This window comes from Neocloeon triangulifer, unplaced genomic scaffold, assembly GCF_031216515.1.
Source record: "Neocloeon triangulifer isolate White Clay Creek 2 clone unplaced genomic scaffold, ASM3121651v1 ptg000009l, whole genome shotgun sequence".
Lineage (NCBI taxonomy): Eukaryota > Metazoa > Arthropoda > Insecta > Ephemeroptera > Baetidae > Neocloeon > Neocloeon triangulifer.
Window position 1 is genome coordinate 5,588,786 of NW_026775551.1, and position 25,998 is coordinate 5,614,783.

Below are 25,998 nucleotides of genomic sequence, written 5' to 3' on the forward strand. Positions count from 1 at the left end.
AGAGAGAGCGCACAAACGTTGACAGCAACATTAAGTGTGCTCTAGGTGCAGCACAGAGGTGGTGGGGTCATCACTATTCACATTCACGCTAGTTGCACGTCACAATCAGTATTCAGTGCAGGGCAACAACAACGCAGGATGCGGAGCGGGAAAAGCATCAGCAGCCAATCGACCTGACTCACTCACTCTCTGCGCGCCTTCAAATTCCCATCGCATTCGCACAGCTCGCAGCGTAGGATTCGCATCAAGCAAAAAGCGGCGTCTTTCCTCAAATTAGTCTCAGTCGATCTCAGGATCCCGGAAGCGGCGGAACGGCCTTCATCATGATGAAGACAAAGACCAATAATTTTCCAAATCCACCAAACGAGAGGAGCCGCAATGGTCGAGAACCCTCTCAGCCCTCGGTCTTTTCTATTTCCCTCGACCCGGGCCAACTTAAGAGTTATGACAAGGCAAGTTCTAAATAACTATTTTTTCTCCCTTTTATTATTGAATTTTGTTCCCACTTCCTACCAAGGTTAGACGCTTGGCATGATAACATTTTTCTTGTGCTTTTTGTCGCTTCCTTACGCATGATTTTTAAGTTAACATTGAAATGAGAAAGCAGAAAAATATTTTCCAAGTATATAAGCGTACAATTTTTAAGCCTTAATTGGTATTTTTCTTACAATTAATGAATAAATGGAATAAATAACCATAAAAGATTGTAAATCCAGATAATATGCAATTTGTGCGTCAAGGTCAGTACCTTTGTTATCCTTTCTTTTACAATTTACACACTTGTTTAAGCTAACAAGTCAATATTGGCCGAAGATCCTTGTGGCGTAAATGCAAGGCTTCCGTTGAGAAATGGTGTTCAAATTGCGTCAAGTTTCTCCTCAATCGAAAGTGACAGTTAAGCAAAGAATGCAAACAAGGGTCTTCGTCAACCTTTTAAAATGATTCACCGTCACCAGTGACTAAAATAATTGCAGTTAACATTAAATAATAAGAATACTGGTATCTCCGATCATGGCTGATTTACCTGCTGGCTTGATTATTTAGAAAACAAAAGAATTGCTTTGCGAATGTGTCACCTTTGCTGAGTGGAAGTGTTGACGATGCAAATTCCAAATAGTTTTAAACAAAGAGTAAAATCAAGCGTGTGCCTTATTAGTACAATAAAAGTGTGCCTTCGTCTTCACTGCAGGGTCACCTTGGAGGTCAATTGTAGCAAACTTTCAAGTGACTAAATTTCTGCAGTCTCGCCCTTTTAAAAACTATTCCAATTTCGCACTAATTTTAACGGTGCCTAGGCGGAGGCCGTGAATATATTAAAACGTGTCGTCTGGTGTGACTGAGAGTGACATCATAGCGGATCTTCGCCTAAAACAAGATAATTTAACTTGATCCATTAAGAATTTATCTTAAAGTAACCTAACGCGTTAATGGACTTTTAAATATTTTCAGAATTTTTTTATAGGTGAAGAGTTGCTCATAAATCTCTCGAGCGGCAACTTTTGTAATTTTTTACTGCTTTTGCTCCAGCTTCCTTTTCGAAAAGTAACATTATTATATTAGTCTGCAATAAAATGGAATAATAGCTCAATGTGAAAAAATTCTGGTTTTGTCCAGAGGTCAAAGGACCGCGTTTTCCTTACATAAATAAGACAAACTCTAAAGGGCATCAATAATTTTTTGCTCCAAGTCGAAAGAATAAAAAGCCCCCTCCGATTTTATGGCTCTGATAGAGGGTCCTTTGATGTGACAAAAATAATGCAGCTTTTAAATAAATACTTTTATTCTTACAACCTTCACAAATGGGCACAACCGTTTTTATTGTCAAGAGATGGGATCGCGAATGGAACATCTGGTTCACAGACGTGATTTTTAAGTGTCTCGACGTACACTGTGTCGCGACGCGATACTTGATATTTATGAAAAGTGCATTCGGATGTTGCGTGCGCGTAAATCTTAGTTAGTTAGTTAGGGATACGCTTTCGCATCTTCTCTCGTTGCGTGCGCGGTGAATTTTCTTTCTGCGCTCCCTTTTTGAAACGTGAATCGCTCATCATTCATCAGCAGCGCGGGAGCGTGGTTTGATGTCATAATGATGTTGCAGCACACCAAGTTGAAGTTCAATGTCACCCTCACTTTACTACCGTGATTTGCTCTCCGCGTCTATATGTGACACTCTAGTTTTCAATCAGCTGAACTATTTCCACATTCGTCGCCCTTCCGCATCAGCATTAAGAGCTCGTTCACAAATTGTTACATATTGGCTCTCTCTGAGGGCTCTTTAGAATTGCAAAGGCTCAACCACTCTGAAAATCAACGGTAATAATAATGTCTAATTTCTCATGTGTATAAAAAATGATCGAGGAAGGGGTCGAAGGGGAAGTGAAGAAAACGGGCTTATTTCTCAATGAAAATTGCTTTTTATTCAAAAACAAAAAGGCGCTGCAAAAAAAGTTTTTGTTATAAAACAATAAATTTTGTTTTGCAGAATTTTTGCATTTTTCCCTCTAATGAAATAAGTTTGCAGACCGTGACCGAAACTGGAAGAGCAATTTTGATTTGAGAATAAAAAACGGTTTTTTCAACGAGGACAAAGCCCATTTTTTCACTTCCATTATCCTCTCCTTGAGTGTCAATTTCTTTGCTAAAATGAAAATGATCAAATCGTATTCAGTAAGATCTGTGGTGAAAAAATCAATAAACCAAGAAAATTTGGGTGGTCGTGCCTATAATTATATATTAAATTATGTTACCAGAACAAGACTTAAATTATTTTATCATTAAAATATATTTTTACGCAAAATATTTTAATTTTTGAATCTCAGCAATCTTTTTTTGGTGAAATTTAAATTTAGTTAACGTTTTTTTTTGCAGGAAAAAAATATGGCTTTTTGAATTTCCTCTTTATTACAATTTATAATTTAAAGAATTAAGCGACAAATTTTACAGTAATTTCAAAATTTTAATATTTTCCCCAGAAGAAAACAATTTTTTGCTCTTCATCCCTTCTGATCGCTTTAACATCATCCCCGGCGTATCTTCATATAAGGGAGGGCGGTGTTGTTGATGCGCCGAGAGAGCACTCGGCCGCGGCGTTCCCCACTTTAGTTTTTCTCCTCGACTCGCCGCCGCGGCGTTTTGAATGAGAGAGTTGGACTTGGCAGTGAGGTGTGCGCATTGTTTTGCAGGAAGGCTGGCAGTGCGAGTGTGGCTCGTTCTCCAGCTCGGTCGTCACCATTCCCGATGCCACTCAGGATCACCCCAAAGAGAAGTCGCTCTTCGCCAGGGCCATCATGAAGCTCTCACCTAAGGTGATCATCGACGTCGTTTGCGTTACCTCTGGTGAGTAAAAGTATTTTAACGTAAAATTTATGAAACCTTATAAATGTGTTTAAAATTTGCAATTATATATTGAGTTTGGAAAGTCAAAATAATGGAATCACAGAAAATTTAATATATTTTACATCATTTTAAGTAGAACATAACGAGGTAAATTTCTTTTAACAAAATTTATTAAAATCATCATATTTATATTGAACAAGTATTTTTCTTTGCTAAATTGTCCATGATTTTCCTAAAAATTGACAATTCCCGTTAAAATTCAAAAATGCTACTAATTTTATGATATTCTAATTGATTTATTTTGTATATTATAATTTTATTAATTGTAGGCGACATTCAGTTTTAATAACTTGTGTAATTTATGAAAATGTTTTATAAAAAGAACTGCAGACTGTGTAAACTTTTAATACTATCAACTTTCTTTTGGAATTGTCATTTTGCCCTTCAACTTCAAGAAAAAGGAAGCGTTCTCGACAATTTTGTGGTTAGAAAATGTTTTTTACTATCTTATCACAAACATACGAGCGTATTCAACCAACGGAATTATCGTGCGTTCGGTTTAAAAAGAAATTGTTCATATTTTTTCGCCAAACCCAAAGGATGTTTTGAAAAAATAGCAAAAACTAAATTTGATAACAAGTCTTATGATTGTCACCTGCGTGTTAATTTTTTAAACTAGGATGTTTTGAAATTTTTTCAATTTATTGGGCTAGACTTGTAATGAAATAATAATAAATATCTTTCATTAAAAATAAAATAATAAAGGACACAATAAACGCGCTTCAAGTTCATAAGCGAGTGAAGTTTACTATGAGTAGAAATCAATTTGCAAAGACTTGTTTGCCTTTATTTGATTTACACTTTCTCACACAAAAGCGGCGCGTGTCGTTGTAGGTTCTATTTGCCTATGGAGTTTTCTGCGACTTCTTACTTTTCTCACCTCGGTTCTGATTCTCAAAGCATTGATTCTGACAGACTGCGAAGCCATTGAACATATTTGCTGACACGAAAAGATATATAAATCTTGGAGAACGGTGAAATGTGAGAGTCACCTAAGTAATTTTTGCTCCCGTTCGCAATTATAATGTCGTCAGGCGAGAGATTAACAGGGAACAACAACTTTCCGTGATTTTTCTCTGTTGCAATTATAGAGAGAAGACGATTTACCAACAGGCTAGACTATATTATAGAGTTTTGCTCTTGGCTACAGAACGTAATTAAGCTATTTGAGACCTGCTTAATTGAAAATTTGGAGAGATTTATGACCGCACGACGTCCCATGATTTTGCAACGTAAAAACAACAAGAAAATTAATCTCCAGTGTGTGGCGCGAAAGTTTTACAGTCAATTCACGTGATTTTTGCAAGTGCTCAAACTTTGGCAATTTTATTGCGGTTTATCTACAGTTGTAAAAAATTTTATGGTTTTTATCAAGACGCTTTTTACACCTCTAAATAATCTTGTCGCTAAAACTCTGGCTTAGGCATTCCCAAATCAAACAAAATTTTAAAACAGCTTCCTGCCGAGATAAGAAAAAAGCAAGCAAAGCCCAGTTTTTCACAATATTGTAAAATATTTATATTAAACATTCTAAATTCGATGCTCTAAGGCAGCGGCAGGTGAATTTGATAAATTCCTGAGCGATTTAGGTATTAAATTAATGAGATTATTTAAAAGCCAACCCATGTCACGGAGGATTTGACCTCACTGGAAGTTTATTGTGAAAACATTTGATGCGTTTCGAAAATATAAGTCCTGGCTTAACTGTTTACAGCGTTGAACAATTAAGAGCACATTGCGACATTGCTTTAGCGTTAATTTAATTGATTAAAGACTTTCACAAATCCTATCAAGTTCCAATTAATATACTCATCGGCGACAAAATATGCTCGAATTTGTAATTTTGCTTTTGTCATTTGACCTGCAGCAAAGTTTTGAATCTCTCTATTTTTCTATCATCTACTTTGGATTTTGGAAAAAATTCATTTCAAAATTTATCTGAATTCGCAGTGATTGCAAATCAATTAATTTGTTTGCTATGCAGGAAGGTGCACTACTTGTCGTATGCCCTGGTTTCGTAATCCCTGCTCGCTGCACTCAATTGCCATTTAAGTAGCCAATGATTGGACATTGAGTTTGTGCTCTAGCATTTATTATTTGCACAGGCAAACGCTATTTAAATGTTGCTGCAACAATTTTATGGCATACACTGACGGTTATTTTTGTCTGCGTGTTTCGAACGACTGCTGAATCGAGAATCGGCTGCGGTCGTCGAAGCTTTGCATGTGCTGTAGAGTGGGTTTTGCAAGGGTGATTCGATCGGGCAGACTGAGTGGCATCCCGTCTGCTTCGAATTCGAGTCCAATGCTTTGTGGGCGAAGCAGAAAACTTGCTCTCAATTGCGATAAAAAAGACACGTTTTGCTCTGAACCAACTCCTTACTTTTCACATAAAAGAGCAAAAAAATAATGTTTTTTCGCATAAAAATTGGAAATATTTATATGTCCAATAAATTTCTTGACAAAATTAACTGGGAAATTATTATAATTTAAAAAAAGTTTCCGTGATTTTTTTTTAATGGACCAAAAAATTTACTGTTTGATTTTTTGGAACAAATCTGAAATTATAATTTTTAAACTTTGATCTGAACCAATAGTTGAACGACTCGTGGAAAAAGATCGCACGCTTTTTCACTAGACAGATTTATGGCCGCGTGCATTCGTTATAACTATTGCTCTTTGAGAACACATTGTTTCCCACCACAAGTACCAAAGTACTTGCGACTGCTTGCGATTATTAAGCTGCGATGCGAGAACAAAAGAAAATTCGCAATTTAATTCCCACTTATCATAAATGAAAATTATTGTTCAGCCTTAATTCCCTTTGCAGGAATTCATCTCTTGAGGCATATAAATAAATTATAAAAGGAGCGATTATCTTTAATCATAGAAAAATAGAAAGGCCAAAAATATTTGGCAAGACAAATAAATCTCTCTGCTTTTCTCTCTCATCACGCGTCAATTTCCATATTTGACGTCTGCTTGACTTTTGAGATCCGTCCATCATTTGGCCCTAATTTATTGCGTAGTTCTTGACAACGAAACGCCCTCAATACTAAATCGATGCAGCTTCAATTGACCCTGCAGAACCCTGCTTATGCGGATAAATTTGCAAAGAATTTCAATTACTCTGTTTGTGGGAGTTGCAGACGAACTACGCGCGTGTTGTGTGAGATTTTACATCTCAAACTGGTTAAGAAACAACTTAGGATTTATAGCACCCTTGGTCCTTGATTTTTGTTAATGAACTAAACGTGTTAATTAAAATTCCTTGGTGCGCATTATTTTCGGCCGTGTGACTATAAAGTATAAATTTAATTAATCCAGGCGCACAGATTTTGGGATTCTTTTAGTTTTTTTTTATTTCCTTTTTTAATTTTGGAAATTTCTAGTCATTTTTTTTTTTAAATTTTTATTACACTCCATTCCAATAACGTTCAATTTAAAAATTAATATATCATAATTTCATCTCTCCATCTCCAATTGGATTTTTTATATTTTGCAGTTAGTTTGTATATAAAACATTTTTGGATTCCAAACACGCCCTATTGATCAACGTTAATTATACACTACCAGTTATAATTCATAAGAACCGTCTCAACCAAAAAACACCGCGCGAATTAAAACCGCGAATAAGCCCTTTGGTTCCTTCACCGATCCAATCGTCCTCATGCCGGAGTCTGCAGTGTGCAGATGTGAAATATTCCTAAATTAGAGCCGAGATGATCCCAATCTAAGCACCTGTCGCGATGATTATCTTCAGGAGTGCAAATACAGCGTGTTGTCTTTGCCTTCACGTCCGCAAGCGTGTCGAGCCTGTTCAATTCTTCTTCCATTCCGGTGCTCTTGGGATGCAATATTAATTAGATTCCGGCAGGCGAGCCCTCTGCAATTTGTATTTATTCCTTGAGGTGTTTTCTCTGTCGGCAAAATTTGCATACTGTGAAATATTACTTAAAGGGGTGTGAAAGAAAACAAGAGAAAAAACATGTCAAATTACAAGATGTGATCCGACACGGCTCGCCTGATTTGCATTAAGTGGGCGCTCAAGATTGTCAACAACACGTAATGTGAGGGGGAATAATACACTTATTTTGTCTGCATATAAGTAGAGTAAATTTAAATTCCTGAACTAATTCATAATAATTAGTAAGGTCCTAAATTTCTAGGCCTGAGGAACTATGAAGAGACATTCTTTTTAAAATTAGTTTTTTTCTTAATGTAACAAATTGAATATAGAGATTTAGAAATTATCAATATAAAACTTTTTTGTAGAACAAATTATTAAAATTTATTTTGGTAAATTTTTAAATCATTAACACCGATTAATTTGTATTGAAATCAAGAAATTATAATTGATTTAAAAATTAATTTAAATTTTGTTGCTAAAAGTCTTTAATCTAATGTGATTAATTTATTTTAGTTTATATTCAAGACAAACGTTCAAACTGACCTGGAAAATTTCACATACCTCAACTCCCTCACAGCAAAAACACACAAGGTCATCATAATCTCGCTTCTTATGCAAACGTCTCAAAATTCAAGCCCCGCTAACATACGCATAATTTAATTTCGTCTCATATTTCTTTCGGTGCTCTCGGCAGCGGCAGACAAGAGCTTTGAAGAGCAAAAAATTTACGATCACTTTTCGGCTTCATGAATTATTTATCCCCGCACTCGTCGCCAGCAGATGTCTTTTATTTTGATGGGTAATTAACCCGAATCTGACGGCTCTGTTGAGCGGGACAATTAAAAAAGAAAGAAAGAACTGCTCCCAGTGCAAAGCCCCCGACCCTATAATAGGCTGTAAAACCTCTCTGTCTATGAAAAGGCTCTTAGTGAATTCATAGATGGGCAAAAAACTGCCACCAAATTGTGTTAAAAGGCTGCCGGCGCCCATTGTTCCTGAAAGCAGAGGGATTGCCTTTCAAACAGGGCATAAAGAGGATTTTTTCACCCAAGGTTTTCAAGGAGAATTGAAAAAAGGTTACTGGAGCGGAATTATTTTGTATTCAGGACAAAAGACGACGGTTCGTGCGTCATTGCGGGCACAATGAGCTAATTTCAACAAAAATCGCCTCCAAAGCAGGATGGATTATAATAGACTCTTGCTGAGTCGCCACTTTTTTTGCGTCCTGTTATCCTCCTTTACAGCTAAAATTTCTAGCATATAAAAAAAATTGAGAACCGCACATAATATATTTTTATATTTATTTGTTATACCAGAGGACGATCAAGAGGATAATTTTTCAGGCGTTTATATTTTTTAGGAAAAACAAATTTACTAAAAATTAAAATTAATTGTTGCAAATGCTGATAAATTATATTTAATAAAAAATAATAATTTAACTTTGCGTGATAGAGTCAACTTCGGTAAATGAATCTGCACAAGTTTATTTTTAAGTAGATAATTTTTCATAATATTTTGTCGAACCTAATGGCAAATTAAACAAGAAACTGTGATAGACTTCTCTAATACGATTTGAATCTTGGGGCTAACAATGAGAAATAAATTTTTTTAATAGAACAGATTGTTGGTGTGGTTTTTCCACGTAGATTTGTTTGTATACATCAATATACATATATCCTGTTTACGACCCCTGCTCTCTTCGCGCTTCCTGCCGTCGCGGGGCTGCTTTCAGCGACCGCAGCCAGTGCTAATCAATGTCAATGTCTCTTTGCCACGCCGATTGTCCCACGCTTGACAAAAAGGTGTTCGTTTGAGCCGAGAGCGTAAATCTCATTCATTCATCGCTGCTGCTGTAGTGACACTAGTGATCTTCACCTTTACGACAGCCTATTGAGTTTTAAAAAATTTCGAAAAGCTTTGATTCTTAAAAGTAAAATTTTTCGAGCACAAAAGTTTGCATTTACGAAATATTTAAATTATTAACGGGGCGTATTGTAAAATGATATTTTGTGTTATTCTATTTTCCAATATAAATTAAAGTAACAAAATTTTATCGTCAACTTCAAATAAAATTGCGCTTCTGGACGTTTGCATACTTTGAATTATAAATAAAACTTTTTTTGATGAGTCAAAAAAGACTACAAACGACCACAGTTTATAATAAAACCAAACAGGAAAGGAAAATTGTGAATTGTTTTTTCAAAACTTTTTCCCCTTGATTCATATGGTTTTAGCATATAAATAAATATAAAATTACGTGATTTCATTCTCTATTTCTAACTTTCCTTCTGTGTCAGAGTTGTGTGGCGTGTCAGCATAATTAAATTTTACCTCAAAATTAAAAAAAATAATTAATTGCTTGTAAAAACTACGCTATTGTGAATTTCAATTAATTTTTCTTTTAAATGTTTTAATGAATTATTTACAATTAGACTAGATCTGACTATATGAAAAATTGAATCTATTCCGCTATCTGAGCTATCAGACACCCTAGGCGTGTTTAATCGTCAGTTTTCCCACAGTTAAATTTTGAATTTAAAGAATTTTCTGGTGAACGTTAATTTTAATAATTAGTGGCTGATTTCTAAAAATTTAGACATTTAAATTCTGATTTCCATAGTTTAAAGTTCCCTCACACAGTTTCAGGAATCCATGTATAATATTTGTCTATATTTATTTGAAACTGAAATTAAACTTTGCAGCACAAACACATTCAGAATTCAGACACAATACACTCTAATTTAATTTTTTTACTAATATATTTTTGAGGTTATCAAGCCACTTTGAATTTATTTTCATGCCTTGCTTTTTAATCTATCTTTATCTGGACGTTCATATTGATATTCAATCAGCAGTCAATTCTAATCTGGTTTTTGATAACACATAGTCTAATGTGCAACTCGGTGCAACTCTTGTTTTTTTGTCACAAAACAAATGCAAAATTGCGCAATTTTGGCACCTCTTTAAAAAAAGAACATAAAAAAATTCACCGGAATATTTTCACACGAAGCCTATGTTAGACCATCGAGTTCGCAGCGGTGCCGGCTTTGGCGCTGCTCCTCAGATGAGCACCAAAAGCCTCTTTTTGCGGCGGGGCGTGCGCAATCGGTGCAGCCCGTGTGCACCAAAGACCCGCAGCCTCTGCGTGCACCAGTGTGTCGGTGGCCGCCCCCTGGTCAGCTGCTTGACTCGGACGCAGGCCGTTCTGAGTGTCCACGTGACTTGCACTGTCCGGGCCCTGCTGGACACGGGCCATGGCCAGCAAGCACAGGCGGCGCCATCGTCAGTTCGCCACTTGGACCAAAGGGTTCTTCGGTGAGTTTGAAGGACAAGATAAGTCAAGGCAAAATTTATCATAATAATCTTCAATGACCTTCTTAAATTGTGATAAGAGGTGACGAGAATGGTTCTGTTTGAGAGGACTTGGCATTTTATTTTCATATTCAGTGATTGCAAATCAATTTTAGTATTTTCTTCAAACGCCAAAACAAGAAGAAAAATTTTTCATTTTTTTTTAAATTGAAATAATAAAAAAATCATCACTTATGATGACATTTTTTTATTCTGATTGGGCTGGAAAATAAAAATTAATCTTTAAAACTATTCACGAGGAAAAACTTTTCACTTTTGCAAACCACTTCCGCCTTGGACGCCGGAAGGAAACGCATTGAAAATCGGGTCAGGTCACTTGAACATCTTTTGCCTTTTTATCTTGGGAAGTTTCGCGCAGCAGTTGCCACCCAATCTATTGAATAAAAGTGCAAGATCAAGTGATTGCGCAATATTAATATCCTAGGGCTGCGTGACGTGCATGGTCCTTGAGCAAATAGTCTCTCTTTTTTTACGAAAAGCAATCTGTGTGTGTGTTTGTGACTGAGAAGAGCATCTCGCGCGCGCGTATTGTTATATTAGCGCTCGCGCGTCTTTTTTGCGCTCTCGGCGTTGCGAAGGCCGAAGAGCCGCTAGCGGTTTTTTTCTCCGCGGCTCTCTCTTTCACGCCTCAAACAATGAATCGCAATCGGCTGGAAATGCGTAAGATAAGTGTAATTGCTGTGCAGCGACCGTGAATTTCGTGCTAAAAAAAAATGCGTCTCTTCGGACAAAAAACCTTTGTTCATTGATGAAAGGCTTGAAAAATGTGCACCGACTGAAAGGAACAGATTGTGTCATTTCCAGACGTGAATAAAATGACAATTTTTCTGCGCATAAAAAATTAATTTATTGTGGGAATTTTCGCCTTTGATATTATTATTTTAATATATTTCTATAAATATTTATTTTAATCAAATAATTTTACAATTTAAAAATCTCCTTAACAAAATTACGTGTTTTTATAAAAGTGATTATCTCCAAAAGTTGCTACATTTTATTTTACAGCAACATTATCAAAATTGTGCAGCAAATAAAAGCCATCATCGGCGGGCAACGAGCCAAAAGGACGCCGCGAACGTTATCAAACCGTTCACTATCCCATTAATTCTCATTGTCAGTGACAGCGACGCGCAAGTGCTCGCAATAAATATCATTTCGTAATAATAAATTTCGGAAAAGCTAACAAATTTTCTCATCTCTTCTGCTTTGTAATATTTCATGTAGCTCTATGGAAATGGGAAATGAATTATGAGCTTAAAGAAAAAAAATACAAAAGTTTTTTCCCAAACCTTTAGATCTGACCTTAGAAGTCACTGACGTTTTCTCTTTTCTAAAGTATCATGAATAAGGTCTCCTATACGCAAAGAAAGAGCTTCAAATGCCAGCAAGGACAGGTCGTCCATCACATTTTGCATATCTCTTGTCCGTCCGCTCCTAGAAAAAGTCGTCTTTGAGAAAAAAACAGCCATGCAAAATCGCACCACAAACAAAATAAACAGAACAACTTGAAAAAGTATAAGACGGTTTAATATGGAAACGGAAAATTAAATGGCAACATAAATGCTATTTAATTATTAATTAAGACCGTAACGACCTTAATTTATTAACAAATATAGGATCTTTAATAAAATTTTAACTCAATCTGGGTCAAATTCAGGATGAACAGCAGTAATGAACAAAATTCATTAATATTTTTTAATTATCAGTATTCCAAGAAGCTTTTTTTAGCACCTTTATACAAAATATTCTTGACAATTGTTTGGAAGAGGCAACAATAATTTGGACGGCCGCTCAGAAGCAGCTGCTGCGCTGGCCCATTATCCAATTCGTCGTCAGCGTTGCTGTATTTCGCGGATGCAATTATTTATATATTCTCTCTTTCGCGCCAGATATGCCTCATCGTTGCCGCGCCGAGTGGTGATGAGCAAAATATATAGGGAGGCGCACATTATAAAACATCATAGTCCAGAGAGATGGGCACGGTCGCCCACCCTCGGCTCTCTCTCGTCCATCGTTCGCCGGCTCGAAATTAAGAGTGAACGCGACCACTTTGATCTCGTCGCTCTGACAACTCGCTCTTCCATTTATCATGCATGCATTATTCCTTTTGTCTAAGTAAGGCCCTCCCTCATCGCGCACCCTATTTTTTGCACGTTTTTGCTCATCTTCAGACTGCACCAGACGTCAACAATCAGCAAACTTTACACAATAGAGAGTCTGCATCTCAAGCATATTAAATATAATAAATTTTAATTTAAAATATTTATGTTGAGTAAGAATTTATTGGATGTTTTGAAAAGACACCGTCAATTGGAATGTTTGATTTATTTTTATTATTTAAAAATAAAACATAATTTTACTCCATTTGAAAATAAATTCACGTGTCCGACGTTTCTATTTTTGATGAACAAGATAATTATCAGTCAGTACTTTTCAACAACAATCTTCGTGGCTCTAAATTGTAAAGGTGATTAAACTGAAGCTTTAATCGTATTTGGCAATCCAAATAATATTTGCTTAAAAAACAATCAAAGTTGAAAAGTAATTTTTTTCTAGCCCGGTTTTAATTTTCTCCCATCAAATCCACCTTGCTTTAATTTACTTTAATATTTTCCCCCTTTAAAATTACATTAAAGCAGAAAAAATTAAATCAATAACAAAAATTGAATTTGTTAGAAAAGGTTGACGCTTGAGGAGATAATCATGGAAATGAAGAGATCGGGCTTTTCCCTCATTGCAGAAATTGCTTTTTTTTTTATTCAAATTTTCAATTTGGCTGACTTTTTGTCTTTTTCTTGGTCAAGAAATAGGGTCGCAGACCGTAACCGAAACTTAAAAAAAAACACACACACAATTTCTGCAACGAGGAAAAAGCCCAAACTATTCATTTCCACAAAAACTGAATGCTGAGAATGCAGTATAAGATAACAAATAAATATTTATTGAAAAAATAAAGTGCAAAGCATGATTTATATGGGTGGCTTTATTTGTTGCAGTGGTGCTGATTCTGATTGTCATCGAGACAGGATGGCTCCCTGGAGCCAAGTCGGGCTTTTACTGCGATGACAAGACGATCGCTCACAAATTCACCGGAGACACGATTTCGCTCAATCTGCTGCTCGGCGTTTCGTTCGTCGCACCCCTTCTTTTTGTGAGTTGTTCCGTTCAACGTCAGGTTCTGTTTTTATCATCAACTTTTCTGATTTAGCTCTATTCAATTGAATCGTCATGCTGCCACTGTTCAGGCTCGGACGAGGGCTCGTGGTTGATGAAAGCGTGGCGTCACACGTGGGTCTGGTACCGAGAGTACATGCTCGGCCTTGGAATGATAATCCTGGCCACCGAGCTGGCCAAAATTATGGTCAGTGAGCCGCGACCGCACTTTCTGCACACCTGTGCGCCCGACGCTATGGTTAACGGCGTCGAGCACTGCAAGTCGCTTGCGCCTGCCACACAGGGGTGAGTCCAAAAAAGAAAAGAAAAATTTACACATTTTATTGAAATAAAAATAAAATAAAAAAATTCTGAGTAAATTTATGTATTAAAGAGCATTTTTTTTTTCAAAATCAGGTACATTGAGGAGTTCAACTGCACCAATAAAGACATCAGTGACTACAGACTGCGAGACTCGGTGAAATCTTTCCCTTCGGGCCATGCGTCGGTCTCCGTCTTCACAGCCATGTTCCTCATAGTAATTTCAAAATATTTAAAAAGAAAGTATTTACAGTTTTAAAATAAATTTGCAGTGTTTCCTTCAACGTCGAATGACTGGAGTGCCGAGAAACAGTCCCTCTCAGTATTTGAAACCTTGGTTGCAGTGCGTCTGCCTTACCTGGGCCCTTCTCTGTGCTCTCTCAAGAATCAACGACCACAGGCACCACCCGCACGACGTCATAGCGGGCTCTATTTTTGGTGCCATATTTGGGCTCGTCACCGTAAGTTATTTTTTTTTTAAATTAACCATTAAAAACAATTAATAAAAATAAAACAACCCACTTTTTTGGATTAATTTTCTAAGTTCCTTCTACGACCGAGAGGAATCATAAATTTGTTTTCTTTTCTTTTAAAGGCACGATACTTCTGTGGAGGTTTCTGGCCAGGCCAGTGTGCAATTCGACTTAATCAGGACCCCCCGAGCGAGGGCAACTCTTCGGGCGGCACGGCGGTCACCACTCTGGAGGAGCGCAATGGACTCAAACACCACCCATCGGTGCGCCGCCTGCTTTCTTCGACCTCCTCCTACACTGGCTCCATTGGCACCGATGAACTCCGTGAAGTGAGATGAAGTGGATAGTCAAATAGTTGAACAACTTTTACTGCTGTCTGTGATCAGAGTGTATTTATTGACGAATAATTTCTCCGACTATATCCTTCTTTAAAATCTGCACCGCAAATTTATCTCCAAGGAAATCATACAGGAACACGACTTCTCTATTTTTGATTGCAAGCGACACTTCATCGACTTGGCGCTTGAAATTGGTCTTGTTTTAGAAAGTTCTTGCAACAAATTAATCTGTAAATATATCCAACGAAGCGCAGGAAAATTGAATATTTCAAAGTACAACTAAAACTAACACACAGCAAAAATATTTTTTAAACATTTATGGGCATCCAATTTTAATACATAAGTATTATGTAAAAAAAAATACTGAAATTGTTACCATCAGTATTAGATTATTCATGTTGTTCTTGCCGTGTGATTGTAGTAAGTGTCTCTCTGTGTAATGATTAATAATTGTCGTTAGGCTTGAATGCCACTCGCACTTCACAAGCCAGTCTTGCACAATGTGATTTAAAAGCAAAGTTAAAAAGTTTTAAAATGTGTAAGTTTTGGAATGTCTCCTTTGTGTCACGTCATGAATTTCTGTTTTTCCAGAAATATTGCCAAAACTGACGAGTCTTTGACGTTTCTTTATTTTAATATTAAAACAAACCAAGGGGCCAATCTGCAGTTATAAATACAAAAATTTTCATTTCTTTAATTGCATAACTGTGGTCATGAAAATACTGTATGCTTAAATAGGTTAAATATGTGTCTTAATCTTCACTAAAAAAAAAAAATATGATAAAAAAGGAATAAAATCGGCCAATTATTAAATTGATATATATTTGTATTTTGTGTTTATTTATCACTTTATATTCAATTGTGACTTCTATCATCAATTATTACAACTCGTCTGCTGCACACATACATACAAGATTTCTTGAACATCTCGATGATGATATACATTTTCCCAACTTTACATTAGTATAATTATTAATTTACACGGGCGCTCGTCTGATGATAGGTTAATTTTCTCGTGTGTTAAGTCTTTAAGGATTATATTTTTGCAGTTTATTTATTATTATTTTCAATGAAGGTTTGCGGGCGTCCTACATTCATAATTTAATTCTGGGTATTTTTCAACAACAATAGTCATCTTAGTGTATGCAATACGATAACAAGCGCAACTGCTAAAATCGCTCTCAATATAACGCATTCAAACAGGAAGTTAACATGTTTTCCTCCACTTTCCAAAATTTTAGCCTGGATTCCAGCTTTTAATTCGAGTGTGAGAGAAAGATCAAGATGATATAACATCAAGGCATTACACAAGTATTGAAATAGGTATTTTTGTATTTCGTTTTTCATAGTTTTATTATTGTTCCCGAACGATCAAGATAATTATTATATTAATTGTGAAGCCTGTCTGTTTTGTCTGATTAATGTGTTATTATTTGCACGTTCTTTTTAGTGATTGCTTTTTTTTTACCCACTTGATACAGCGACTTCTTAAACAGCAGGCACTATGATATAAAGAAATTAATTATTTTTTTATGATTGCAAAAAACCTCCGACCTGATCAGCAACTTTGAATATGGGATCAAATCTACCAGTAGAAAATGAATGAAGTACACATAGGCCTGACTGCGAACCTTTTATTTATCGCTCATATTATAGTTAATATGAAAACCGATGATTTCAGAGCAGCTAATATTCAACAACAGTTTATAATTATGCACCATTACTTGATATAATGTATGTTTTTTCAATGTATGAATAAAATGAACCATCGCGCAAAGAAAGAAGCCTTTGAACACAAACTATGGTGGCACACATTTTTGAAATTCAACAATTGTTCTCCAGTAATTTTCTCTTTCAAACATTAATTGCCACTGATTTTCAGAGTCGGTTGTGGTTCTTTCACCGCGGGTTAGTTTGTAAATTATTCGGCTAAAACAGAAACAGTCCTGAGTGGCATTTTAAATGAGATTTTTTTCTTAAGAAATTCACCTTTCGTGCACCGCTCCTTGCAATACCTCATTCTCCTCAGTGATATATAAACATCTTTAATTGTAGAATGCACCTTTCAATGCAGTGCCCTGATACATTTTGGAATGTGTCATTACTTTTCTTTTAATATCTCTCTACGGGTTTTGAGCTCAGACGGTGCTCACATCCTTGCTGCCTCTACAGACATGTCCCAGCAACATGTTGGTTAAAAACTATATTGTCATCAATACAAGGAGTTTACAATCGTTATTGCTGCTGCACCTGGGCGCGTACTATAAGCTATACTAAATTTTGGGCAAAGCTTCTTTCATCTTTTTACTTTCTTACGCAGTCAACCAACGTAATATACCACTCACAATTTATGCAAGGACAAAAGTATTTGAAAAAAAAAATCAAAAGCACGCGGCAGACAATTTTTGCTAATCAATAAATTTTAGGAACAATTGATATTTTTAATTTCTAGCGGGGAGGCAAACAAGATTTAAGATTAGAACCAGGCTGAGACTGACAAAAACGGGAACAAAAACGTAGTTTATTTTATACACTGGAGCATTTGAATCAAAAACAGATCGAATAAAAATAGCACAGTAAAGTTGTGGTAAAAAGGTGATAAAACTCTTAACTAACTTTCAAGCCCGAGACGCGTCGACGAGCATCAGCCTGAGTGAGTGAGAATGCACACAATGTTTATAACGAACCAGAGTAATCAATGAATATTATCACAATGACTACGAAGTAACAAAAAGAACATGGCAGAGTGATTTCTCGTAATTAGGACCTTCAATTCTTTAGTTGGAAATTTTATTTCTTGTTCTATGAGCATCTGATGTTAATTAAAACTTTTTTATTTATCTCCATAAATTTAAACGGTTACCATTGACAAATTGGACTGAATGACGTCAAACCTTAAAAAACCTCAAATATTGATTGAATTAGACGAATTAATTTGTCATCGATGGCCAGCTGATTTTTCAAGAAAATTAAATTAAAATTTCCAAACTCAAGTTTCGAGGCCTCTCCTTAATCATCAAAGTTTATATAATACATATCAACTTTCTCTCTCAAAGTCTCACTCGCAATCACTCGACATTTACATTATATACAACATGGAACTGTGTGAGAGTGTGTAAGAAGATGACACATTTTATGATACCATTTTTGCAACTAACTAGAAAACTCAAGTCTGTTTATCTGCCGGCGCCCTCAGCCTGGCTCAGGGCCAACGCGTATTCATAATCTGCCTTTTCCTGTTCACGCAACTTGCGCTTCCGCTCCTCGTCGGCTGAGAGGCCCCACGCATCGGGCACGTTGTTGTTGGAGGCGGCGCTGGGGGCGGCTGTTGAGGTTGGCGCCGGAGGCAGGCTGGCAAACGGATCTTCGATTTCGAAGGGGTCCTCGTAGCGGTAGTCCCGGAAAGGGTCCTCCGTGAACTCGAGACCCGCATATCGGCCCTTGGGCCGAGCTGGGGTCGGCGGGGCCGGACTAGGCGCCGTTGAACTGCTGTTGCTGCTGCTTGTGTAGTTGTTGTTGTTGCTGTGGGAATGCCTCGAAATGCCGTTGTTGTTGTTGCTCTTGGTGGAGAACTGCGGAGAATCAATCAGCAGGTGATTAAGGCTGATCGAGGACAAAAAGCAAGAACTCAGAGTTAGTCTCCGGTGGTCCGCTCGGCTGCTGCAGGCGAGTGGCGCCACAAAAGCAAAGGGTTAGTGGGGGGTGCATGCGTTGAAAAAAAAGAACGGACGTGGCGCCACCCTAGACAACTAAAAGGTGAAAACGTCAGTGGGTTTGCAAAAGGCTTTTTAACGGACCACGCTTGAGTTGTTCAAATTTTAAAATTGCATTTAAAATAATAATTTTGGCAACAGAACTATTTTAAATTCAAAACAATGTGCATCTTTATGCGTTTTAAGCACTATTTTTCGTGCATGAAAAATAAATCATGGAAAATTTACAAATTTATCAACAGTGCCCAAAATTTCAGCAAGAAATAATAATGAGTATTTCTGGCTCTGAGCGTAAATTTATGTATTTATGAGGATGAATAGCCCAATTAGCCCAACGTATCTATTTAAAATGCCAAGAATAAAATATTGAAAGTTTTCCTGCTTCATCAAAAAAATTTAGGTTCTGCACAAAAAAGCCTTTTGGTGAGTTTGAGCCTTTCAAATGGAGCAAGAATAATAAAATAAAAAGTGCAGATACATAAGACTCAAACTCAAATAAAATGGAGTTGAAAGTAAAACAATTTTTCTCCAACAAAACAGCATCCATGCTCACATCTATTTGTACGTGTGCTTGCAAGCAATAACTGGAGTTGTAGCCGTGGTACTAACCTAAAGAAATCAAATATGAAAAGAAAATAAAAACTGAAAAGAGAAACATAAAGTTGTACGATAAAATAATGCGGTGTTCATAAATCCGGGCAAATTATGGGAATATCTGAGCTACAGTTTCGAGTTTCAGCGGTAAAGCAGAGCTTGGGATTGTAGGAAATTGTCAAACGTGAACAAACCCCCCAGTAGTTTTCAATTAAATTGCAAAATTTAAGTCACACGTATTATTGTTAAAAAAAATCTATATAAAGATTACGCCATGACACTACAGATGAAAGAAAAGTGTGGGCATGCTAGATGATCATTATACCTATTGGTCAACGCTGGTGCTACTAGTACTAGTTTGATTTTTAGACACCGAGAAATACATCTTGAACATTGCAACTCTAACGGCCGTAGCCAACGAAATTAACTGAAACAGTTGAAAAAATAATTGTTTTTAGTTTTCAAAAGTTTCACTGATTAGATTCATTATTTAAATTCAAAAATCAAAAGGAAACAAAAAAAAACTTAACAATCGCATTTGATGAACAAACATTGAGAGACTACTTACACTACTATCATCCTTCTAACACGTCAAACGGAACAAAAGAGATACAGAGTGCATTATTAACTTTTAGTTAATTGATTTCAGATGGTTTAGGACCTGTAGCTCAGAAATTGGGGTAGTGGATTTTTAAACAAGTGGTGTTACCACGCATGTAGGAATAGCAGGGTACACCACGCAACCAAAATATTATGCTTAACGCTTCTAGCTAAACATCAACAGCACGGATTGGGATTTTTTAATTTTAATTCCTGTCAGGTGCTTTGGCTGTTTCCACAACTGGCTGGATCATTTAAAGAAAAAGTCTTTATTTATGGAAATATTCATAACAGCCAGTTTTGATTTGGGTTTCAGCCAAATATTTCAAGGAATCAATGTGAAATGAAGCTTAAAATGTTATTTACAATGTAGCCCTACCTTATCAAAATCAGCAAAATTAGCAAATCCACCAGCTGAAGATGAGAAGGCGTCGTTATTCGAAAAAGCATCCTGCCCAAATGGATCCGCATTGGGCTCCGGACTGGGGCTGGTTGGCGCTGCAGGTGCTGGCGCCGCTCTCAGCATCGCCTTAGGAGGAGCAGGGCGTGGAGGAGGTTGTTTGCTTTTCTTTGGTGGAAGGGCAGGGGTAGGGCTGCTGTCCTCGCGGCCTGGCTGTGGTGTTACTGGGGGCACAGGAGAGGGCGTCAGGGCAGGTGAGGTTGAATTTGCAAATGGGTCGCAGCCAAACGCGTCAGCTCCAGGCTAAAATAAATTGAACTTTATGTTCTGTGATTAGCCTTAATATGTTAATAGTCACCTCTGGGGTCTTGGACGCAGCAGCTTTTTCTCCAAATGGATCAAAAGGATCGTTTTGCCCACCTGAGATGTTTTTTTAACAATTATTTATCTTTCTAGCAAATTATTTTGCACGACACTTGTTAGAAAAAATATATATATAATATTCTTAATTATGGCGTGGTAATTTTTACCTGTATTACCACCCAAGCTGGCAAAAGGATCCGAGTCAAACCCTGTGTTTTGTTGGGAGTCGAAATTCGCTGCAAAGGGGTCACTTGTGAACTCGTCTGAAATAGCAAGATATTTGACTTCAGTAAAATGATAAAAGTTAGAAGCTTCAGTTTAGCACCATTTCCAAATGCGTTGTCCTTTGACTGAAACCCTCCTTCACCATTTGTTGAAGCAAAAGGATCGTCAGAGACCTAAGAAAAAAAAATCACAAGTTAGATAATTATGCCAGTGACATTTTAATTTGCTTCGTCACCTTTGTCTCCGAGGGAGAGGTCACCCCATTTACCATGGCAAACTGTACAAACTCTGGCTCTCTAAACTCTGTGGATATGGGCTCTAGGGAAGTGTCGGGGACTGCAAAGGCATCGTTATTTGTCAGTGCTGTGTCATACATGGTTATGGCATCGTCCATCTGGCGTTGTTGCTCCTCTAGCTGAGTAATTTTGGCTTTAGCCTGTAGACAAGCAAACATTCACATTCAAGCGCCTAAGCAATATTTTTTTTAAGAATTCAGTCAAATCATATATTTAACTCAAGTCCCGTTGTCACATCTCGGAGCCACTTATAAGTTGAGAGCCACCAAAGCATTTAATTTATTACATCAAAAGTGTACCTGACTAATGAGAAGCTGCGTCTCCTGAAGATTGTTGTTTAGCCCTTCAAATTGGGTCTTTGAGGATTTAAGGGAGGTCTCAAGTCTGGTTTCTTCTGTCTTGAGGTTCTCCAGCTCCTGTTTTCTTTGGTTTAGTTCATCTTCTTGGTCCTTGAGCGTCCTCTCCTGCTCGTCTGCCTGGCATCTCAACATTGCCACCTAGAATAGCACCACTTGTTAACTACGGATACATAAAAACTACTTGTGCAAGTCCAAGATAAATGTACTATGATAGTGTAATTTAAACAAAAACTGGAAGCAAAACTTTACCTTGGACTGTTCTTCTTCCAACAGTAATTTGATATCTGACACTTCTTTTTCTAGCGTGGATTTCTAAATAAATGGAAATGAAATTGGAAAAATAAAACAATGATATAACTGTGCAGAAATTAAAATAGAAAAACAAATAGAAAAGTGATAATGAGTACAACAAAAACTAATCAACTACTGTGGGTATAAGAGACAATTTTTACAACGACAAACCTGTCCTTTGAGATCATTGAGCCTTTTCTGAGCCTCTCCTTTCTGGTTCTCCAGCTGCTTCAATGTTGCTGCTAGGGTATCCAACTCACCCTGGAGATTTTTTTAATATATTTATTTAAGAAATATCAAGATTTCTCAAACCTGTAGGCTTTTTATTTCGCCAGACTTGATTTTTATGTCTGCTTCCTTCTGGGCAATGTCAGTTTCCAAGTTGCGTTTCTCCATGGCCAATTCAGCAATTTCCTTGCTAATCATGTCAAGCTCTGGTGTGCTCTGATAGGGTGTTCCTGCGTTAGCACTTACAACCTGCAACAATTAAAAGGAAACGGTCAATTGTTGGCTACATTCGATTTCAAAATGACGCTCAAGATGATCTTCTTATTGCTGCTAATTTTAATCACACTTTTAAATATTGCATGCCAGATTCTCCCGAATCAAGAACCAGGAGTTGCAGATAACCAAGAGTGCAGGAAATTGGAAGGAATTAAAAGGATGTCAAATGAGGCTTACTTTGAAAATTCACATATCAAGTAACAGTTGAAATATTCCTGGCATTAATCACAGTTATTAAACTTAAATTTAGACTGACATGTGAAGTTTGCTTGGACTCTCACGAAGAATTCCCAATTTTTTGGTACAAAGATGGCAAACGGCAGAACCACACTAGCCGCGCCCTTCATATTAATAGAGCAAAAGCAGAGGATTCTGGACTTTACGTCTGCTCGGTCACAGGAAAAGGGAAAATGAGCACCTTCGTAACAATTTTAAATGAAGAAAATGAGCTCATTGAAAAGGTTAGTTTAAATAAATTAAAATAATCAAGATTCACAATAATTTTAACATGAAATCAGGTAAAATTAAAGTCGAAGCCATTTCCACGGACCAACTTGACATTCAAAACCGACTTTGGAGAAGTTGACGTTTTCTCAAAATGGGGTCCATGGTTGACGTGTAGTGAGCAAAGGTGTTGTGGACAAGTCGGGTTTAAATGGAGGCACGGGCCTTGTATGGTTGACGTCAGGTTTAAAAAAATGTTTACTTGTAACTTCAAAATTCTAAATTATTATCATATTATAGAGCAAACTCGGACGCTTTCAAGGAAGCTTGGCCAGGTCCAACACCCTGTCGCTCAAGTCAGCTTCCAGAGGAGTTTCAAAATGATCCAAGAATACTGGAGAGACCATCAGAAGTGATATACACTTATTGCAGGGTAACGACCCTTTTTTTGCTTATGGATAAGAATTGTTGCTTGTTGACTTTAGGGTTATTTTTCTGTTTTGAAGGTTCTCTGTAAAGGAAAAGGAAAATTTTTCCGAGTTCTAGACAGCACTGGGAATCTAGTCGATCAAGTGGATAATAGCCTTGGATTGTTTTCAACATTACAAGGAATACCCCAACTGCCTCACCCTGTCCACAGGAATCACCTTTTTCCGCATAAAGGAGAAAGAATCTTGATGCAGTGCCAAGGGTATTACAATTATTTTCATTTACAGTATAATAAGAATAACGTAGCCACCTCATTGATGACTCTCCCATCAAATGGAAATTTGGAAATGAAATTTTGAACCCCAACTCTAAGGGAAACACAAAGATGACACCATTGGGTAAATTGGAAATTGAAAAGGTCAAAGATTCACAAGTTTACAGGTAAATACTAACAAGTAATGGATTTTTAAAATAAAACTATTTCTCTAGCTGTTGGCAGCAGGACAAACTAATTGGCTCGGTTTCGGTCAAAGTTATGCTTCAAAAAGTTTCCCTATTTGATAGATCCTGGTCTGTGGTTATCATAATTTGGACCTCAGCAGTGGTAATGTTAGCTATGTATAGGGTATATATTCACCAGCTTTAAGCAACTGTTCAAAACATGCGCAATTAATAATAAATTGAGAAAAAAAACTTACCTCTATTACGTTTGGCTGAGGTGGTGGCTTTGGTCGCATGCTTGGTGGCACCATGTCTGGAGCTAGAGCGGGAGGTGGGTTCACACCTTTGAGTTTCTGTTCGATCAGCCACATAGCGAGCATAAACTGCTCGAGGTTTAGTTTTCCAAGCTGGTTGGTGTCACAAAGACCCCTGAATTAAAATTAAGCTTAGAAAATTTATTGCAAAACTTTTATAAATACAATACCAAATGTGAGCAAGAAGCTGTGGGGGGACACCAGACTGGAGGAAGATATCTTTGATCTCAGCACCAGAAACGAATCCATCCTGGTCTTTGTCAGCAAGTTTGAATCGTGGTTCGTATTTGGCTCTGTCACCTGGACCAACAACCCAGTGAACTGTGTGTGGTGATGTGAAAGTTGGAGTGGGTTTCGGAGCAGCTTGAATAGGCGCAGGGACCAAATTAGGTGGCGCATTTGGCATAGGTGGAACAGCAGGCTGGAAATTTCATTATAAGAATCCCTTCGTGCATCACTCATTTAGTCGAGATACCCTATTTGGAGCAGCGCCTGGTGCAACTGGAATTGGTGGCCTTGATGGTTTTTGCAGATCGGGTGGAAGTGTGGCTGGAATAGCGTGATTCTCTAGTCCTTTGTATACCAAATGCATTGCCTGTAGTTGATTGGTTAAGAATAAAATTTTTCAACAGGTTTTATTTAGTATTTACCACTGTGAATTCATGTCTATCCAACATTCCATCTTTGTCAGCATCCGCAAGGTCCCAAATTTTGCCAAGGATCGGCAATGGCAGTTTTGAGTTCATCATAACATTTTTGACCTGAAAAGTTAATAAATTTATCAGTGGCAGCAAAAGTTTGGTAAAATTAAGCAATAATTTGCATTGACAATATGGGTGGTGTTTAATTTACCTTGGCGCCTGGAATAAGGCCATTGATAGGTTCCAAGGAATCAAAGAGTTTGTCGTATTTTATTTTCTCAGCAGGCTGGACCGTCCAATTAGTGCCTCCCATACCAGGAGCAGGCTTCGGAGGTCCACCAGTTGGCAGAACATTAGGAAGTTCGCCCTAGCAGTTTATTAGGAGAAAAATTCACAGCAAATCTGATTGAAACTCACAACTTTAGGAGGCGGCGTTTCACTCAGCATGTTAGCATTTGTGAGGGCCTTGCCGGCTTGCGCGAGGGACACTAGTTTTAGAGCGACAAAAAACCCCTGCTTGTTCAGGAAGCCTCTTCCTGCTGTGTCTGATAAATCCCATATCTGCAAGTGAATAAAAATAAGCATTGGTTCTGCGAGTGGGACGAGTCTGATTTAGATTTTACTCTGCTTAGGATGATGTCAGAGAGGCCAGACTTTTTCAGAAACTTTGCAGCAACTTGAGCCGGCACAGAGCCAGAACCTGAGGGATCCACCTGAGGGAAAATTACTATTTTTAACATTTTCCTTTAAAACAAAATAGTGCTAGAGGGTATATTTGACTAATCGCCTGCTTATCTGCGTTGCTATTTGTTGTTAGATTTATGGTGTTGCTCACCTGCTGATAGTACGCCTCATATATTGCAGCGTGGCCTCCAGCCACCTGGAAAGAAATGATTTCAATTTTAGATCGATATGGGGCTCTCGTGTGACGGCAATCAAATTGGGACCCTTGTAAGGTCTTACGTTGGGTTAAAAAATAACACCGAACTGAAGTGTTTTACGAGCATTTGAACAACCACTCATGCTTTTATTCGACGGACTTTATCAACGGTGAAGCAATTAATTTATAAAAAGGGAAAAAGGGACTTCCTCTGATGAAAGAAGACTTCGTACGCCCACTTTCAACGATTTTGACAAGAGGTTTCCGCGCTTTTCGCAACAACGGCCGAACGGTCAGGGCACGTTCTCTGGACGAGAAATTCACAGAAATCCAAAGAAAGAACTACCAAAACTTAATCTACCTATCATTAAGGCAAAATAAAGGCTTATATTTGGGCAAATTTGGTACAAAATAGCAAGATTACCTGGGTTGGAGACGGCAGAGCGGCCATCTTTCTGAGTAACTGAGCGGCTCTTCTGATTGGCTAGAGTTTTTCCCTAAACCAATCAACGCAGCAATCAATACCGCGGGATGAGTCA

The 25,998-nt window shown here is 37.4% G+C and overlaps 2 protein-coding genes across 6 annotated transcripts; one reads left to right on the forward strand and one right to left on the reverse strand.

Annotated features, from left to right (window-relative positions):
• The first annotated feature begins 156 nt into the window (after positions 1-156).
• LOC132195458 (phospholipid phosphatase 3-like) lies at positions 157-15,782 on the forward strand. 3 transcript variants are annotated; one of them, XM_059617473.1, is made up of 7 exons: positions 157-456; positions 3,190-3,339; positions 13,677-13,831; positions 13,889-14,139; positions 14,251-14,371; positions 14,427-14,615; positions 14,750-15,782. In XM_059617473.1, the coding sequence occupies exons 1-7, from the start codon at positions 324-326 to the stop codon at positions 14,963-14,965; spliced, it is 1,215 nt and encodes a 404-aa protein (XP_059473456.1). In that variant the 5' UTR covers positions 157-323; the 3' UTR covers positions 14,966-15,782. The 3 variants fall into 3 exon arrangements, with proteins under 3 accessions (XP_059473456.1, XP_059473458.1, XP_059473457.1); XM_059617475.1 differs by lacking the exons at positions 157-456; positions 3,190-3,339 and adding an exon at positions 10,439-10,623; XM_059617474.1 differs by lacking the exons at positions 157-456; positions 3,190-3,339 and adding an exon at positions 13,069-13,147.
• A 1,546-nt stretch (positions 15,783-17,328) lies between these two features.
• On the reverse strand, positions 17,329-25,995 carry LOC132195455 (epidermal growth factor receptor substrate 15-like 1). Of its 3 annotated transcripts, none has more exons than XM_059617467.1 (19): positions 25,884-25,995; positions 25,415-25,459; positions 25,203-25,292; positions 24,997-25,140; positions 24,791-24,946; positions 24,589-24,699; positions 24,414-24,533; positions 24,109-24,359; positions 23,882-24,053; positions 22,119-22,283; positions 21,978-22,067; positions 21,765-21,827; positions 21,456-21,653; positions 21,096-21,296; positions 20,961-21,033; positions 20,803-20,898; positions 20,631-20,692; positions 20,252-20,575; positions 17,329-18,537 (listed from the first exon to the last, which is right to left on the reverse strand). In XM_059617467.1, the coding sequence occupies exons 1-19, from the start codon at positions 25,908-25,910 to the stop codon at positions 18,142-18,144; spliced, it is 2,784 nt and encodes a 927-aa protein (XP_059473450.1). In that variant the 5' UTR covers positions 25,911-25,995; the 3' UTR covers positions 17,329-18,141. The 3 variants fall into 3 exon arrangements, with proteins under 3 accessions (XP_059473450.1, XP_059473451.1, XP_059473452.1); XM_059617469.1 differs by having other exon boundaries at positions 18,430-18,568; XM_059617468.1 differs by lacking the exon at positions 21,765-21,827.
• Between the last annotated feature and the right edge of the window lie 3 nt (positions 25,996-25,998).

Bases quoted from the DNA above. Each gene is read 5' to 3' on its own strand.
- LOC132195458 (XM_059617473.1), top strand. From the start codon at position 324: ATGATGAAGACAAAGACCAATAATTTTCCAAATCCACCAAACGAGAGG. The intron at 14,372-14,426 runs GTAATTTCAAAA...ATAAATTTGCAG, and splicing joins TCACAGCCATGTTCCTCATA to TGTTTCCTTCAACGTCGAAT. The intron at 14,616-14,749 runs GTAAGTTATTTT...TTTCTTTTAAAG, and splicing joins CCATATTTGGGCTCGTCACC to GCACGATACTTCTGTGGAGG.
- LOC132195455 (XM_059617467.1), bottom strand. From the start codon at position 25,910: ATGGCCGCTCTGCCGTCTCCAACCCAG. The intron at 24,947-24,996 runs GTGAGTTTCAAT...ATAAACTGCTAG, and splicing joins AAACGCCGCCTCCTAAAGTT to GGCGAACTTCCTAATGTTCT. The intron at 20,576-20,630 runs GTGACTATTAAC...AATTTATTTTAG, and splicing joins CTGCGTCCAAGACCCCAGAG to CCTGGAGCTGACGCGTTTGG.